At 43.1% G+C, this 14,611-nt stretch overlaps 1 protein-coding gene across 1 annotated transcript; it reads right to left on the bottom strand.

Moving 5' to 3' along the window:
- Positions 1–1,512: 1,512 nt before the first annotated feature.
- On the bottom strand, positions 1,513–13,141 carry CDH26 (cadherin 26). The gene is made up of 14 exons (XM_057378120.1): positions 13,109–13,141; positions 9,798–9,920; positions 9,210–9,371; positions 8,125–8,272; positions 7,411–7,577; positions 7,100–7,228; positions 5,762–5,947; positions 5,279–5,547; positions 5,011–5,153; positions 4,561–4,794; positions 3,833–4,057; positions 3,159–3,280; positions 2,677–2,751; positions 1,513–1,704 (listed from the first exon to the last, which is right to left on the bottom strand). Exons 1-14 carry the CDS (start codon positions 13,139–13,141, stop codon positions 1,513–1,515), a joined length of 2,208 nt encoding a protein of 735 aa, XP_057234103.1.
- Between the last annotated feature and the right edge of the window lie 1,470 nt (positions 13,142–14,611).

Here is a 14,611-nt window from a genome sequence, read left to right as displayed (position 1 = left end):
GATCCATAAACACACTGAGCACCTTCAKCATTATTTTCAGCCTTGCATGATTTTCAGAAGAAACAGCAAAACACAGCATAACTCCAATCTTAGCAATGTGGTYATCATCTGCAATAAAAATGTCACCTCGGTTATTAGCAGAGCTGCTAAATCACTGGCCTGACTTGAAGAGTTCCATCTGGAGTTAGAAGTTAAGGACAGTTTATCAGAGCAGTGATTTATTGTGTAAACAGATCTTGCTGCTGGCATTTAGGCAAACGTCGCTGCCTGCCACTCAGCCAAATTCTGTTATCACACTTGACTGAAGTTTCCAGCCTTGAATTATTAGTTAATAATATCCGAGCGAAAGCATAATTTATTGTTCAAGTAAACTTTGAAACACAAAAACAGTGTCTTAGCYACCAGACTTAGTGCTTGCCTTAGGCAAAGCATTTTTCTTTCAGCACAGCATTGTAATAGAACACAAGTAGGATTTGTGASTAATTCCACCACTTTCTGCATGTATAACTCACCTAATGGCAGAATACAATCTCCTGAGCTATCCTTCCCTCATTTCTGTGCTGTAAGAGTGACAGCCTTCAGGCCATAACTGARCACAGGTCAATCACACACAGTCAGACATGTCCAAAACTCAAAATTAGAAAGTATCACACCCGTGCTTTCCTAATAGAGAAATTTTATACCRTCCCTTTTTTATCATTTCATGTTTTATCAACGGTGCTCAAGGAAACCCATGAATTTCCTCCTCACTTGGGGCTGATTGAGAGCACTGAAAGGAATAACCTTRTTTGATCACAGTTTCTTAGCATTTTGGGTACTATTTACAGCAGTGCCGTGATACCARCAGCCAGCAGATGCCAGCACAGCACACGAGCATCAAAAGTGCCTCTTTCGTGCTCAAGGAAGGAGGGTGCAGAGCCATCCCAAGTGTGTGGACTCAGAGGAGAAGTGAACTTCCTCTTTGATGTTTCAGTGTCATCCTTCATAAAGGATATAAAAGATCTGATCAAGTCAGATCTACATGGCACTATACTAAATTTAATCTTGGATTTAAAGAGACCGATTACTGGAGGAGGATGGTATCACTGGTCTAGAAAATAATTGCCCTTTCTCTTAAAAGATGATTTATTTCCACATGGAACTCTGCCTGGAATTTCAGGCCTAGCAGATCTGGGTTTTTTTTTTTTTTTTTTTTTCCTTTGCATACTGAATTGAGATCCTTAATATCAGGCCTTTTTTTGTGTGTAAATGTGCATAAATCTGCCCAAATCCCTGCATCATCTCCGCACAGTAGAGTGGCCCCTCCAGACACATCAGGTTCTTGGCTGCCCACACGCAAATGGTGCAGACAGGAAGAATGAAAGGCCATTCATTCTTCTTGTGGTGCAAACACTCCAATGCTTTCAAACACAGATGGWTCCTTTTTTTGTGAAATTGTCAGTGCTTCTGCCAGAAGCCTTTGCAACACCATAAAACAGTCACAGCCTTYTGACATCAGCTGAGCGATGGAGATCACTTCTGACAGATTTCTTCCAGAGCAGAAAACGWTGGTCCCAGAGTGTTCAAAAAATCAACAGGCAAGTCTTCACTGCCAATGGAGATGGAGCAGGGRGAGYTGCTGGGCTCTGGTTCTCCTTCCTCTGTGTATCTGCAAGGTTCACAGACATCCCCCACGTCTTCCAGCGTGCTTTGGTAATACACTTGCTAAAGGGAAAAACCAAGGCAAGTCAGCACAAAAGTTCCTACTGCCCTTTTGAAAATTAAAGGAAATCAGGGCATACAAATCAAGCAGGAATTTACAGGGAAGAATATGAATCTTTATCTCACAAAGAAAATTTCTACAGAAACTCTCAGCTGCATAAGCTCCAGAGCCTGAGCTTCTCTCAGGGTACAAATGAGGCAAAAAAGGGCATTTGATCTGTCCTGGCCCAGGGAGATGGCGAGTGGCCCTGGCTGGTAGGGCCTGCAGTCTGGCCAAGGAGGCCAGAGGACAGGTCTATAAACATGCAGGGGTCACACAGGGCATGGCAACAGGAATTGGAATTTCCCTGACAGTACAGAAGTGCAAGGGCAGGTGAAAAAACCTTAACACTGCTCAGCCAAGAAAGCGTTTTAGCCCCACTTCCCCAGCGTGAAGGACAATTCAGTCTAGGAAAGAAGGTATTTTCTAGAGGTCTTGAATTTTTTCCCCAACTGCAGTGTTTCTGAGATGTGGGCTGAGAGCAGCTGCAGCCACAGCAGCTGTCTGGTTTTACAGGCCCTTTCTCCTGTGCTCACAACCCCACTGACACAGGAGGAGTTCAGTGCTCATTTCTCACCTGAGCCAGTGTTTTGTCCACRGTCTGGATGAAGCAATCCAGGTGCCATGCGTGGGATGTCCTGTCACCAGTGAAATGGCCATGCTGGAATACAGACACAATATCTCGAGTTTGACCAGCATAAAGTCACCTTCTGAAATTTCTTTCACTTACAAATAACTCCAGTTATTTTCTTGCTCTCTGTTACATCCATTTTATTTGTGCCACCTTCTCCAGCTACTCCAATGAGTGACCGTTTTTCTCTAATTGAACAATATTGCATTATTCTTCCTATTGTTGTTGATACCACACCTCATTCTTGGGACAGCACTTTTCCTGGTATAAAAAAAGACATTTTCATCAGGAACCAGGTAGTTACCTCAGCAATCATTTCACTTCCAGCCTTCACAGACACAGGTGTTGGAGCAGCAGCATGTGCAATATCCAGGCCAGCCTGCACACAGAGAGAGGGATGGTGTTAATAAGGAACTGAACTACGTGTGAAGGATCAAACAGATCTGCAGACAATTCCATTTTCCACTTCCTTGTTGCCCACACTACCATGTGTGTGCAGCAGAGTGACAAGAGATGCTSTGCTTCCTCACCTGTTGGATTCACCAGCAGGATGAGGCACCTGRGAAAGTCCTGCTGGGACTGACAAAGGGCAGGAGGGGTGACAGTCTGTCACCAGAGGGGCATTATCCATGCAGAGCACAGCTCCCCAAATAGCCTTAGTGGCAAAAAAAAGCTTTATTTTTCTCAATACCAGAATGAGAGGAAACATAATTTCAGAGATGATTGGTAGCACAATCAGCCACACAACACTGGTGGGGTAGTGTGGATAAATGCGGTCACACTCACCTCACTAAAAGAACTTCTCTCTTCATTGTAGTTGATTAAAGTCTGTTCACCTTCCTGAGGTGGAACAATGGCTTTGTTTTTAACCCCTGACCGGTAACACTGGCAAAACACAATGCTGGAAACTGTAAAGGAGAAAGGCAAAGGTGARATGGGCACTGGGAATAGATGGGTTTGGCTCAGCACAGTGGTGGGAGAAACTCCCAGCCCAGTTCCCAAGGAGCTCACTTAGGAAACCCCAGCAATGCAGATKTGCAGGTGAAATTCTTGGTTGGAGTAGTGAGCCTGAACAGGCAGACAGAATTGATCATGCACAGTAAACCCAGTGCTCAGATCATCTATTCATTTTTTTTTGAGATAAAGAATCAACAGGTCTTCTCTCCAGCATTAACCAACATAAGCTGGCACAGAGGAACCAGCTCTAGAACAAGGGTAACCCTATGGAAGAATTGCATTAATTTTGRTTTGCCAGGACAGAATAAATGTCAAAAAAGTCAAGTATTCCATTTTATATTTTCCATGTTGTACTGGAGTTTAGCATAATGACACTTTACATTTGCCAATCATCATCTAGATGCAAAATAATCATTTTAGTAGATTTGAGATCACAAGCTGCAATTGCAATGAGRCCCAGTGGCAGATGACAGATAATCTGCATGTCTCAGGAGGCTGCTTACCCAGTAACAATAACAAAGCCATCAGCATTACTGCAATGGCTCCACTTCCAAGTCCTGCTGATTGTAGAAGTGGTGAATATTCACATGTGAGTCCATCTGGGCAAAAGCAGAGTCTGATGTGCTGGTTCTGCCTTGTGGAGAATCCTTGCATGTCCTGAATAATGATGGGCACCAAGTAGCTGCCCTGRGGGAGGCTTCTTAACATCAGGAGTTCAACTGACTGCCCTGAAAAGGCAAGTGAATCATTTCAAGACTCACAGAAAGAAGGCTAATATTCTACAGTTCTTTGTGTTGATAACCAAAGGAAACTCATTTGCGCCCCTGTTTCAAGGACTTTTTCCAGCCTTCTTGCACTACAGTAAATAGGACTAAATCACATCCCACTTTATCACCTCACTGAGCCTTCTGGGCAGAGATCTGTCCCAGCCTGGCTGCACTCTGGCACAGGCCCCTGATTGAACCTCTGGAACTCATCAGGTAGTTAATCAAATGAAGAAGTGGTTTCTCAGCTGTTTTATCCCCCTTTCTGCAGCTTGAGCACATTGCTGCTGGTCCTGTCCTCAGCAGAGAGGAAGAGCAATCTCACATTTTACAAATTTACCACTGAAAGCTGTTCTTTCCCGTCACTTCAGTCTCACCAAGACTCATCAGTAACAAACCATAAAGGTATGAGAGAGTGAAATAACCAGAGGGCCCACAAGTGACAATAAACAGAAGGAAGAACTCACCGAAGTTCCGTCCTAATGCCCAGTTATGCTTCACATCTTCAGAGTCCTCAGCCAGCTCAAATGWAAATGGCCCCGAATGTGAATGGGCCACAGCAGACTTGGCTTCAATAATAAGAGGTGTCCCTTCTTTTTTGTCACACACATCCAAAGAAGGAGCCACCAACGATGGCATTTGATCATTAATGTCAGACAAATAAAGCAGGATGGTGCCAGTCCCAGTCTGTGGTGGCATGCCTGGATAGGATGAAAAGAAACAGGAAAACACTCACAAGTGGGCATTGACAAATGCCAGTCTTTTGGCAGGGTCTGCCTGGTTTATCCTACAGTCACACATGGCACAAGTTATAAACATCAGGGTGGTTTATGATCCCGGGTCTTGCTGTCTTTTTATGTTCAGCATGCCCCTCATCTCACTGTCAAATACTGCTGGAATATTCTCTGGCTGCTCACCGTGATCAGTAGCATGAACAATAATGGTGTACAGGCTGTTGTTCAAAAAAGGGGATTCTTGATCAAATTCTTTTGCCACAGTAAGAACTCCAGAGTTCTCATCCACACTCAGCCAAGCATCTGGGTCRTGGGCTAGTCCATACCTGAATGAGACAAGGAAAAATTACAAGTTATGATTTTAAATGGATTTTGGATACCAAATTAGACTTGCAAACCTCTTTACATTCCTAAACTATTTCTTATTCTCAGTTGGAACATCTCCACTTACTTTATCTTATTTGGCACATCATCTGGATATGTGGCAGGATAGTTTCTAAATATCCTCCCAGGCTTCATTGAATCTTCCTTTTGGACAGTAAGTATAGGAGGATGAAACTTAGGAACACGTTGTAACTGTAAGACCTTGATKTTCACAGTTGTGTTTGTGGATTCCAGATTAGAGGTCATCACAATGCTGTTTTTACACCAGAAGAAAGGTTCTTCATTTGCTACAGAAATGACAAGTCTCATCTCTGAGTCACCTTCATGGCTGAGAGGCTGAAAACCGCAAACGAAAGCAGTTTAATTAGCAATGAGGCCCTTTTAGCAGTTTATTACCAGTCAATTAGCAGTTATGACCTTTGTTTTGGCAGTCACCTCTGTTACCTGGAGCACAGGTTAGCTGAGCTTGCCTGACTCAGCTGACTCTGACTCTCACAATCACATGGACACATTGTCATGCTCAGCTTATCCATTGCTGTTATCTCCTCACCTTGATAACACTCAAAATGCCTTCATTCGTGGCTGGATCTGTCTCAATGGTGAACTGCTCCTTCTCATTGCCCTTTGCTATTCTGTATTTTGCTCTCCAGGCTGGAGTGTTGGGAGAGTCTTTATCCTCCACCTGCAGCCGTAACACAGCTGGATGTTCTTCTCCTGCTGAAATCTGAAGCTGGTACTGGGAGGCAAAAGGAAGAAAATAAGGACAATTATCTATCTATCTATCTATCTATCTATCTATCTATCTATCTATCTATCTATCTATCTATCTATCTATCTGTCTACCTATCTATCTATCTATTTTATGTAATCTCTTCACAATGGCTAAGTTTTTCATGATGCAGTGGGGCTACCAGCAGGCCTAAATAGCACTCCATGGACAGGCTGAGAAATGCCAATTAAATCCCCCAAGGAGTGATGAGATCGCAATAATCTGTAATTTGTTTGCCTTTATTTCTTAAAATAAAATTGGTCACTGGTTGAGAGCTGAAAAGTCAGGCTCTTGCCATCTGATATATAAACAACACTTCTTGCATCACARTTTTAAAAATGCAATCAGGATGATAGAGAGGGAACAAATTTGTGAGAGGAGTCAGAATTTTACCCCATAGAAGTTGATGACAAAGCACAGGTTTCTTGTGTAAAACTATTTTAGCAGGTGATCTAACATTATTCCTTCAGGTCTTCCAAACAGCAGGTAGGAGTTGTACCACGCTGGTGAAGGTGTTTGCTATTGTAGGTCATTCATACACACTGTTGTAACCCTGTTGTAACCCTTCCTGCCCCTCACAACACCAAATATTTACACAGAGCAGTGCCTGACGTGACTCAGCGCTCTGCATGCACGTGCTGGGTTGGGCTGGGATAGTTGATTTAGGGTGGATAATGGATTGTAAAATAAAGAGCAGACTGTAATCMTAGACTGATCTGGGTTGGAGGGGACCCTAAAGGTGACCTCGTTCCATGGCAGGGACACCTTCACTAGACCAAGGTGGTTCAAAGCCCCACCCAACCTGGTCTTGAACACTTCCAGGGGTGGAGCATCCACCATTCTCTGGGCAAGCAGCACCTCTGCTTCCCGGATATTGGAATAAACTGGTCTGTCAACTTCCTGATGCTGCCAGCGACACAAAAACCTTCTGGTGCAGTACACCAAAAGTTTAGCACTGTAAGATATATTTCATTAGACAGATAAATCTCATTTGCACAAGTTTTGGCCTGATTCTGCAGTGTCTGGGGGTTTCTGTTTCCACAAAAGAGTGCATTTAGCAGCTGGAAGGACTGAACAGTGTTTAGAAAGGCTCGGTGAAGCAAYCCTGCTCTCCCTTACATTGTCACCAGTAAATACAGGCAGGTGGTTGTTCGCATCTTCAACTGCAACATTCACTGTGGCCGTGGATGACAGCTGGGGGCTTCCATGGTCACTGGCTTCAATCAGAAGTTTGAAAGAGTTGGCAGTCTGAAAAACAGAAACAAGGAACTTCCTGAAACTTAGTTCAGAAGCAATTCCCACATTTTTCCAGTCCCAGCTATGAAGCTGGCTGTGAGACTCTCCTTCCCCTTGTACCTGGTAACTGTGCAGCGAACTTGTATTAAATGTATCATTCATTAAATGATGAGAAACTGCCAATCATACATCACCTTATAATCCAGGCATCCTGACAGRAATATGGATCCTGTGGCAGGATCAATATTAAATGTGAGTCCATCTGGAGAGGGCGCTTGCATACGTATGGAATAGGACACCTGTGAATTTTCAGTGCCGACTTCATCTTTATCCAAAGCTGTGACCTGGACAATTGGCTCATCTAGGATGAAGAATTGAGATATTAATGGAAGTGTTTAGTGTCAATGTGGAGCTCTGAAACACACAAGCCCTAAGAAAACCTRCAACTTCTCCCATGGCCATGGTTATCCCTGCTAGGACTCTGGCCACTGCTTCAGTTAGAGAACAGAATTGCCACACTGCTGAATTTACTTCAGCAAAAACATTTCAGAATTTTCATGTCAGCTCCTGAGGAGCTGACACCACATGTGTACACCCCCAAACTATTCTGGGCAGTCTGACCACCTCCTGTGAAGCTGGGTGCTTGTGCAGCTGAGATCGGCCTGTTACAGTCTTGGCTTGTGGTTAAGAAGAAATACCTTGGAAGTTTTTCCAGAATATCTCCAGTGATATTCTAATGTACATTGAGGTTAATCAGACAAGAGAAATCTTACCTAAACTCATGACTGTTTAAGTAAAAGGTAGAGAGAGGAACAGATTTAATAGGAAAGGGATAATAACAACAAAGGAATTAGGAAGAGAAYAGTCGTACCAAAACCATCATTAACCCTTGTTTGGGTGGCACTTACCTTCTCTGTGGTTCTCTCTTATTGTAGTGCCATATTCCTCCTTGGAAAACTCAGGTGCATTGTCATTAATATCTTTGACCTTTATCTTGAAAAATATGGGGCGGTCCAACAGCTCACCAGATTTTCTGTTCTCAATATCAAAACGTATCTAAACGAGTGGCAACACAGACRTCAGAATGGACTGAACAGCACCATTTAGATGTCAGAATAGATAAAAAAACTTTCAAATTTGAAGCTGCTTCAGTCAGATTTGCTTAGCACTGGCTTTCAATCACATGGTTAAATCATTTTTTCACCTTTCAAAGGTAACAGATTCATAATGGACATCCTGGGCCTCAAACACTTTTAAAAGTAAGAAAAGGTTTTTACTGGAGATGGATTATTTGAAAAGGCTGCCTAAACCGCAAAATATGGCACAGAAAACCACAGGGAAATCTATAATTTAGGTGCAGTTAATCCACAGAGACACAAAATACAAATCATCACAGAATAAACATAARGAAACCACAATTGAAAAAATGTTTTTCAGGAGGAAAACAAACCCACACTCCCATATTTSATTCAGAAACTTGTTATCACATTTCTTTCATTACACTTCCTGCTGGTGAACACTTTTTTGCTTTTTAAGGAGAAACATATGCTGCCTCTTATGTAAAGTTACAGTAATACAGCTTTGCAGCTCCTCCAAGATTACCCAGTTTTTTGTAACACATGACTATCTGCTTGCATTCTCCTGATTAGGAGGTTGTGTTTACAACTCAATGCTCTGGCCACTAGAGCTGTAACATATTTTGAATTTCAGGACAGCCTTTAAAGTTTWTATGATCAGGGATCACATCAGGAAGCAGACTGAAAAGAAGGGTGCAGGTATTTGTAGAAGTTCAAACAAGCCATGGAGATTTATGATGTGGAAGTTAATGGGTCTCTGCTGAGACAGTCATTGAGCATTTATTTATTGGGGCAAGATAAGAAGATCAAGTCATGAAAACACACACTGAACATTATTATAGGTGTGTCTGATTCCTGTGAAGCATTTAGCCATGAGAGAACAATGAACCTGGAAGAGTCCTGTGCACGTGTGTTACCTGAAAAGCCGGGGTCCTTTCCCTGTCGATGGTGCGATGCACGTACACGACCCCRTTGGCATCATCCTCCATGGAAAACAGCCCAACCTCTGGAGACTCATCTACCCCAGGTCCACTGATTAAATACTTTATTGATGCATTATACGCTCTGTTATTGGACAGCTTTYGAGGAGAGAAGTAGGACAGTGAAATGTGAGCAGGGAAGATGGAACAGAAATAAAAATATTTTAGATCAATTCTTTCTCTTTTAGATCAATTCTCTTGGTCTCAGCCAACCCCACAGCTCCCTAGGCTGCAGCACCACTGCACAGTGTGCAGGGTGACCCTCTTACCATCCCCACTCCATAATCATCTTTCCCCTGAACGTCCTTGAAACTTCCCACAGGAAGGAGCAGTAAATCCCTCCCACCTCACAGTTCTACCCATCTCTGTGTAAATAAGACARGTTTGGACAAGTAAGTTMTTTTAAGYTGCTGTTTAATGCACACTTCTTGCYCTCTGCTCCCTGTGGTATTTTATTGCACAATTTGAGGTGATCAATGCCTCACCGAGCTTTTAGCAGAACTTTTCCTACCAGGTGTTTTGTACCTGTCCAGCATATTTGGGGAATGGTCCTTTGTCCTCCTCTTGAACATCAATGGTGGTGATAACCCAGGTCCTTTTTGTTCGTTTCAGAGGTTGCAGACTGTCTGACTGATGAGAATCCACCCACTATTGGAGAAAGAAGTGGGTTTAGTGTCACAGTTTAGTGTCACAGTTTGCACATTAGCTCTTGTGTAGCTGTTATTATTCAATATTGACTACAAACCTGAACACTCTTCCTTCTGATGGCTTGTCTTAAACTRAAATTTTCAATTTCATGAGAAAAACTGTCAGCAGCAGTAACCTTGTGAAAAAAGAGAAGTGATTGTGACAAGTGTGGGTCACTAGAAAACCTTGATGTGTTGTCAGGGAGGAATTCGCCTTCACAGAAWCATATTGATCCAGTTTTGACAGTGTTGTATTGAGTTGTACCTAACCCTTAACTCCACAAACATCATCACAAATATCACCTGTCTCATTCCAAATGAATGCCATGARAGCTGGGATACCAATTCCTCTGGTCAGGGGATGCCAGACCCCATCAAAATGCTTTGTCCATGCAGATAACAGTCCATGGTATCATGTCTGTGGCTTTTCCCAAATCAAGTACCTCCAGTTTTTAAAATATTCACCCCTGTCTCTCTATGTCCAGTGCTCTTTTAGAAAGTGTCCAGTACTGACAGCACATAAACTGACTTTTGCAAAAAATAATTAAGTCTGGGGAGKGTTTCAGAGTCTCAGGGACTCTGTGGCGTGAGTTGAAGTGTTCCAAACACAGCTGATTTACCAGAAGGTGATCACTGGACCAAAATCTCTGACTGAGATGAATAAAATAAATCACTGAGGATGGTGACTACACCCAAATTGACACAATTTGCCTTCTTATAAACACAAGCTTCCTTCCCTGCTTCAAACACTTTTTACTGGAAATCTTTAACCTCACAGGATTATGGCAGTGTTCAAATTACACCACTGCCATTAGTGGTGTACTCTTACASGTAACTTGGACACCTTTCTCCTATTTCTCAATGTTTTCCTTGGAAATCTTGGGGTTCATGATCATTCAATCAAATATTTCCAAAAGTCCCAGAAATGTCTTCCTTCCCAGACTTGGGCAAAGGTGAGCCTTTACMCTGTGACCATTTTCTGAAGAAACAAAACACTTGTAAAATCATCACGGTTGTAAACCTGCTGAGCAATGGATGGGGTTCCAGTAATGCCTTGGAGCTGTATACCTGTTTATACCCAGGGGAAAGCTCTGTGACATAAAATCAGCAAGCAAGGCTCCAACTYGTTACTTAAAAGTTTTCTTTGCTGGATTTGCTCCAGTTTCAGCCCTGCTGGAAGCCCCAAACAAGCTGTTTTCCCCTTTTTTATGTGTAGTCACTTTTAATMATTTTGGGAGCTTTAACTGGGTATTTTCTGGCTTCCCCACTCCTTCTGTTCACCCACACAGCAATGCTCAGGGTAGCACTGTCTCCATTCCAGCCAAACGCACTGCCAGAAACGGACCCGGTACAGGACCATGAATCCCACAGAAACACCCATGGAAACGCCTCTGAGTTGCTGGGGGATGATGATTAACGTGGCAGAGTCAGCACCATGTTCAGGCAGGGGTGAGCACCCCGGTATTCCCAGCAGGAGGAGCAGAGGGTCCCCAGCCCCTTCCCAGAGTCCTGAGCCCCAGAGCTGGGACGGAGGAACCCCCTGTTGTGGGGGCACCGTGTGGGGACAAGCAGAATCCCAAAAGGGTGAAGGTGGGAAGGGACCACCAGAGATCATCTGCTCCAGCAGCTCCCCCCAAGCACATTACCCAGGATTGTGTCCCGATGGATTCTGAATATCTCCAGGGATAAATCACCTCTCCTGTTCCAGTGCCCAGCCACCCCCACAGTGAAGTTTTCCTCAGGTGGAATGCTGTGTGCCATCTCCTGCCCATTGCCTCTCATCCGCCTGCTCAGCACCCTGAGGAGATCCTGGCTCCATCCTCCATCCCTGTACAGCCAACCCCCTCCCCATTCCCAGCCCAGACCCACCTGCAGGAGCAGCAGGATGAGGAGCAGCTCCACGGGGCGCAGCAGGACCATGGGAGCCCTGGGAAGATCCTGCCGTGGGAGGTTGGAGCATCCAGGGGYGGCAGAGCCGGGTCTGTGGAACGGTGTGTGATGGCTCCCTGCAGCCCAGGGCTTTGCCACCAGCATTTCCACCTGGCTCCAGCCCTGTGAACAGCTCCAGAGGATCGCAGGTATTTCCTCCTCGTCAAAGTGGAAAACTGGAGTGGTTTTTCTGCCCTGAACTGACTCCAAGCCAAGCTCAGTCCTCCTGTGGTGTTRGTTTGCCTGTCGGTCTGCACCTGCCACTTCCACACACAATAAATGGGCCATGGCTGCATTTTATGGCCACTTTACAACCAAGAGTAAACACTTGTCTTGATTCAACAGTTCCTTGGAAATGCCATTTCAAGGTTCCAGATAACTTCCCTGTTGTTGGCTAATAACAAACACACAACTTTAGTTTCAGTAGCAGCTGKGTTTATCTGCCATGCCAAGGAGTGCTGCTTCTCTATGATTGTAAACTTTGAAATGAGAGCAAGTTCTGGCAAAGCTTATTTGAAAGATGATACAACAACCCTGGAGTTTCTGTTCCTCCCAAAAGCCATCCCCCAAAAGCAAGGATGGACTTGTATATCTGGAGATGAACTGCCCACCCAGGGTGGGAAAAATACATTTTACATAAAACTACATAAAGAAGCAGGAAACTAAAACTTAAGAAACAGAGAGCTGCAGAGAGCAGGGGGAGAGTTCTGGGTTCTTTGAAAACACCTCTTACAGAATTTTCCATTTTGCTTTTACTGGGCAAAAGGTTTGTTCTCTTTCAGAACTAGAAAAGAATTAATTGAGTGTTCTGAAAGTTGTGAAAGGAAGAATTGTGGCAGAACTGATCTGTTCAGGTGTCAAATAGTGTGTTGGGAAGGCAGATGGGATTTTCTGAGACGCACAAATAACAGCAACACGTTAAATACCAGTGCAGGAATGCTTGGACATCAGGAAAACCTCAAAAAGCAAGAATGTTCTCACTGTAAAACTCTTGCGTGGTATCTCAAATAGGAGCTTTGTGAATCTTACTATAAAGATTACAGAAATAACAAAACAAAGGACTTTTTCAGCAATAAAAAATTGTGGGGTTTCCCCTTTCRCTCTCCCTCCCTTTATTTTCCTCTGGATTAGCCTCGGTTGAACGCATAAACTGAGTGAAATTAAGTTACACCCATTCCATATTTTGAACAAAAAACATTCCGGGCTTTCCTCATTCCGTACTCTCGGAAAAATTGAGTCCGGGTTTTCCTCCATTCCTGCAAAAAAAAAAAAAAAACAGCCCGGGTTTTGCCATCCCCCGGATCCCGGATGGCATTGACAGCAGGCGGAGAAAAAATCTGAATTTTTAAAAATCTGTATTTTAATGGCTTCCCTTGGGCAGCAGGAGCCGGGATGTGCTGAGCTCCATCCTCCRCCCCACACCGCAATACTGGAATTTTTTCCACGAAAATTCAGCGATGCCATCTTGAGAAAAACTACAACACAGAACAAGCAGGGCAGTATGTCACTTTTAATATAGCAAATATACGGTACCTTTGAATTACAAGATCACTTTCCCATTGAATTACTAGCAAAAATATCCACAAAAAAGTTCAAATAAATAAGAATGCATGAATACCAACATTGAAAGCTGGGTTGCAAATCCTCAGTGAATCAGGTTCAGTCCTTCCAGTGTGGTCTGTTTATTTTTCAGATGAAAACCACCAATGCAACGGGAGCAACAAAGGCTCAATACCTTTAAAATAAGGCAAAAAATAGTACATTCTAGGCAATTTCATACTGTAGAAATTTAAAGTATAATATCAACTCCAAAAAAGACAGCACATACTGGCTGAAAAAACTGTCAAAATTCTCTCAGAATTCTAACAAGATCCTTTAAATAGCAAATACAAGGTAAAAGTTACCTCAAACAACAATGAACAAAACACGGAAAGGATATGACCAGTGATGGGATTAGGGCAGATTTCAGCAGTCCTGAGTCACACAGGACAGTTCAGCCCAATGAAATCAGCACAACTCTCCTTGCAGCACTATCCTGCCRTATCCAACTGAAAATGAGGTGGGAGAGGCTGCAGGGCAGGTAAAACTGGAACTGACCTCAGCGTGAGATGCAAGCAATGGAGAAAAAAGGAACGTATCAAGAGAGAAACAGTATTGCTTTAAATTTYTTCATGTGATGCACTAAAAATCCATTAGCATTACAAAGGAAAAGTTATACGTTTGGGAGTGAAATTCTGTTTCTTCACATCTTCTAACAGGGTAATTTCACTGCAAACTGAGTTGTTCAAAGTTTTTACTCATGTAASTGTCACAGAATCTGGCTGTTTATTTAAAATGCAACCTGAGCATATTTGTTTTGTAATACTGCAGAACTCTAAACCTTTACATTCTCTAGGAAAAAAAAGAAATCACTATTTAAATATCTCACAGTAATCTGTTCTTCAAGAAGCAAGATGCTTCAAGAAGCATCACCCGTGCTGGGTCACATCATCATATTGCTAAACCTTGTGAAAAAAGAGTAAYAGCCACACAAACACTGTGTTGTGGACATGTTTTAAGTAATTGATTTTAAACTGAATGTATTTAATGGAATAACCTTTTCTGCTCTATTCAGAAGTGCTTCCAAAAACAATATTTATCAATAAAAAAGGAAAGAAACATGGACCTCTCCATAAAAGGAGCTCTTTTTATCTGTGGGCCCAGAACATMGTGGAGCTAAAATGG

This window comes from Malurus melanocephalus, unplaced genomic scaffold (assembly GCF_030028575.1).
Source record: "Malurus melanocephalus ecotype Western Australia unplaced genomic scaffold, MMel_1.1 scaffold_341, whole genome shotgun sequence".
Taxonomy (NCBI): Eukaryota; Metazoa; Chordata; class Aves; order Passeriformes; family Maluridae; genus Malurus; species Malurus melanocephalus.
The sequence above is the reverse complement of the archived record's forward strand: the minus strand, read 5'-3'. Positions and strand labels throughout refer to the sequence as shown.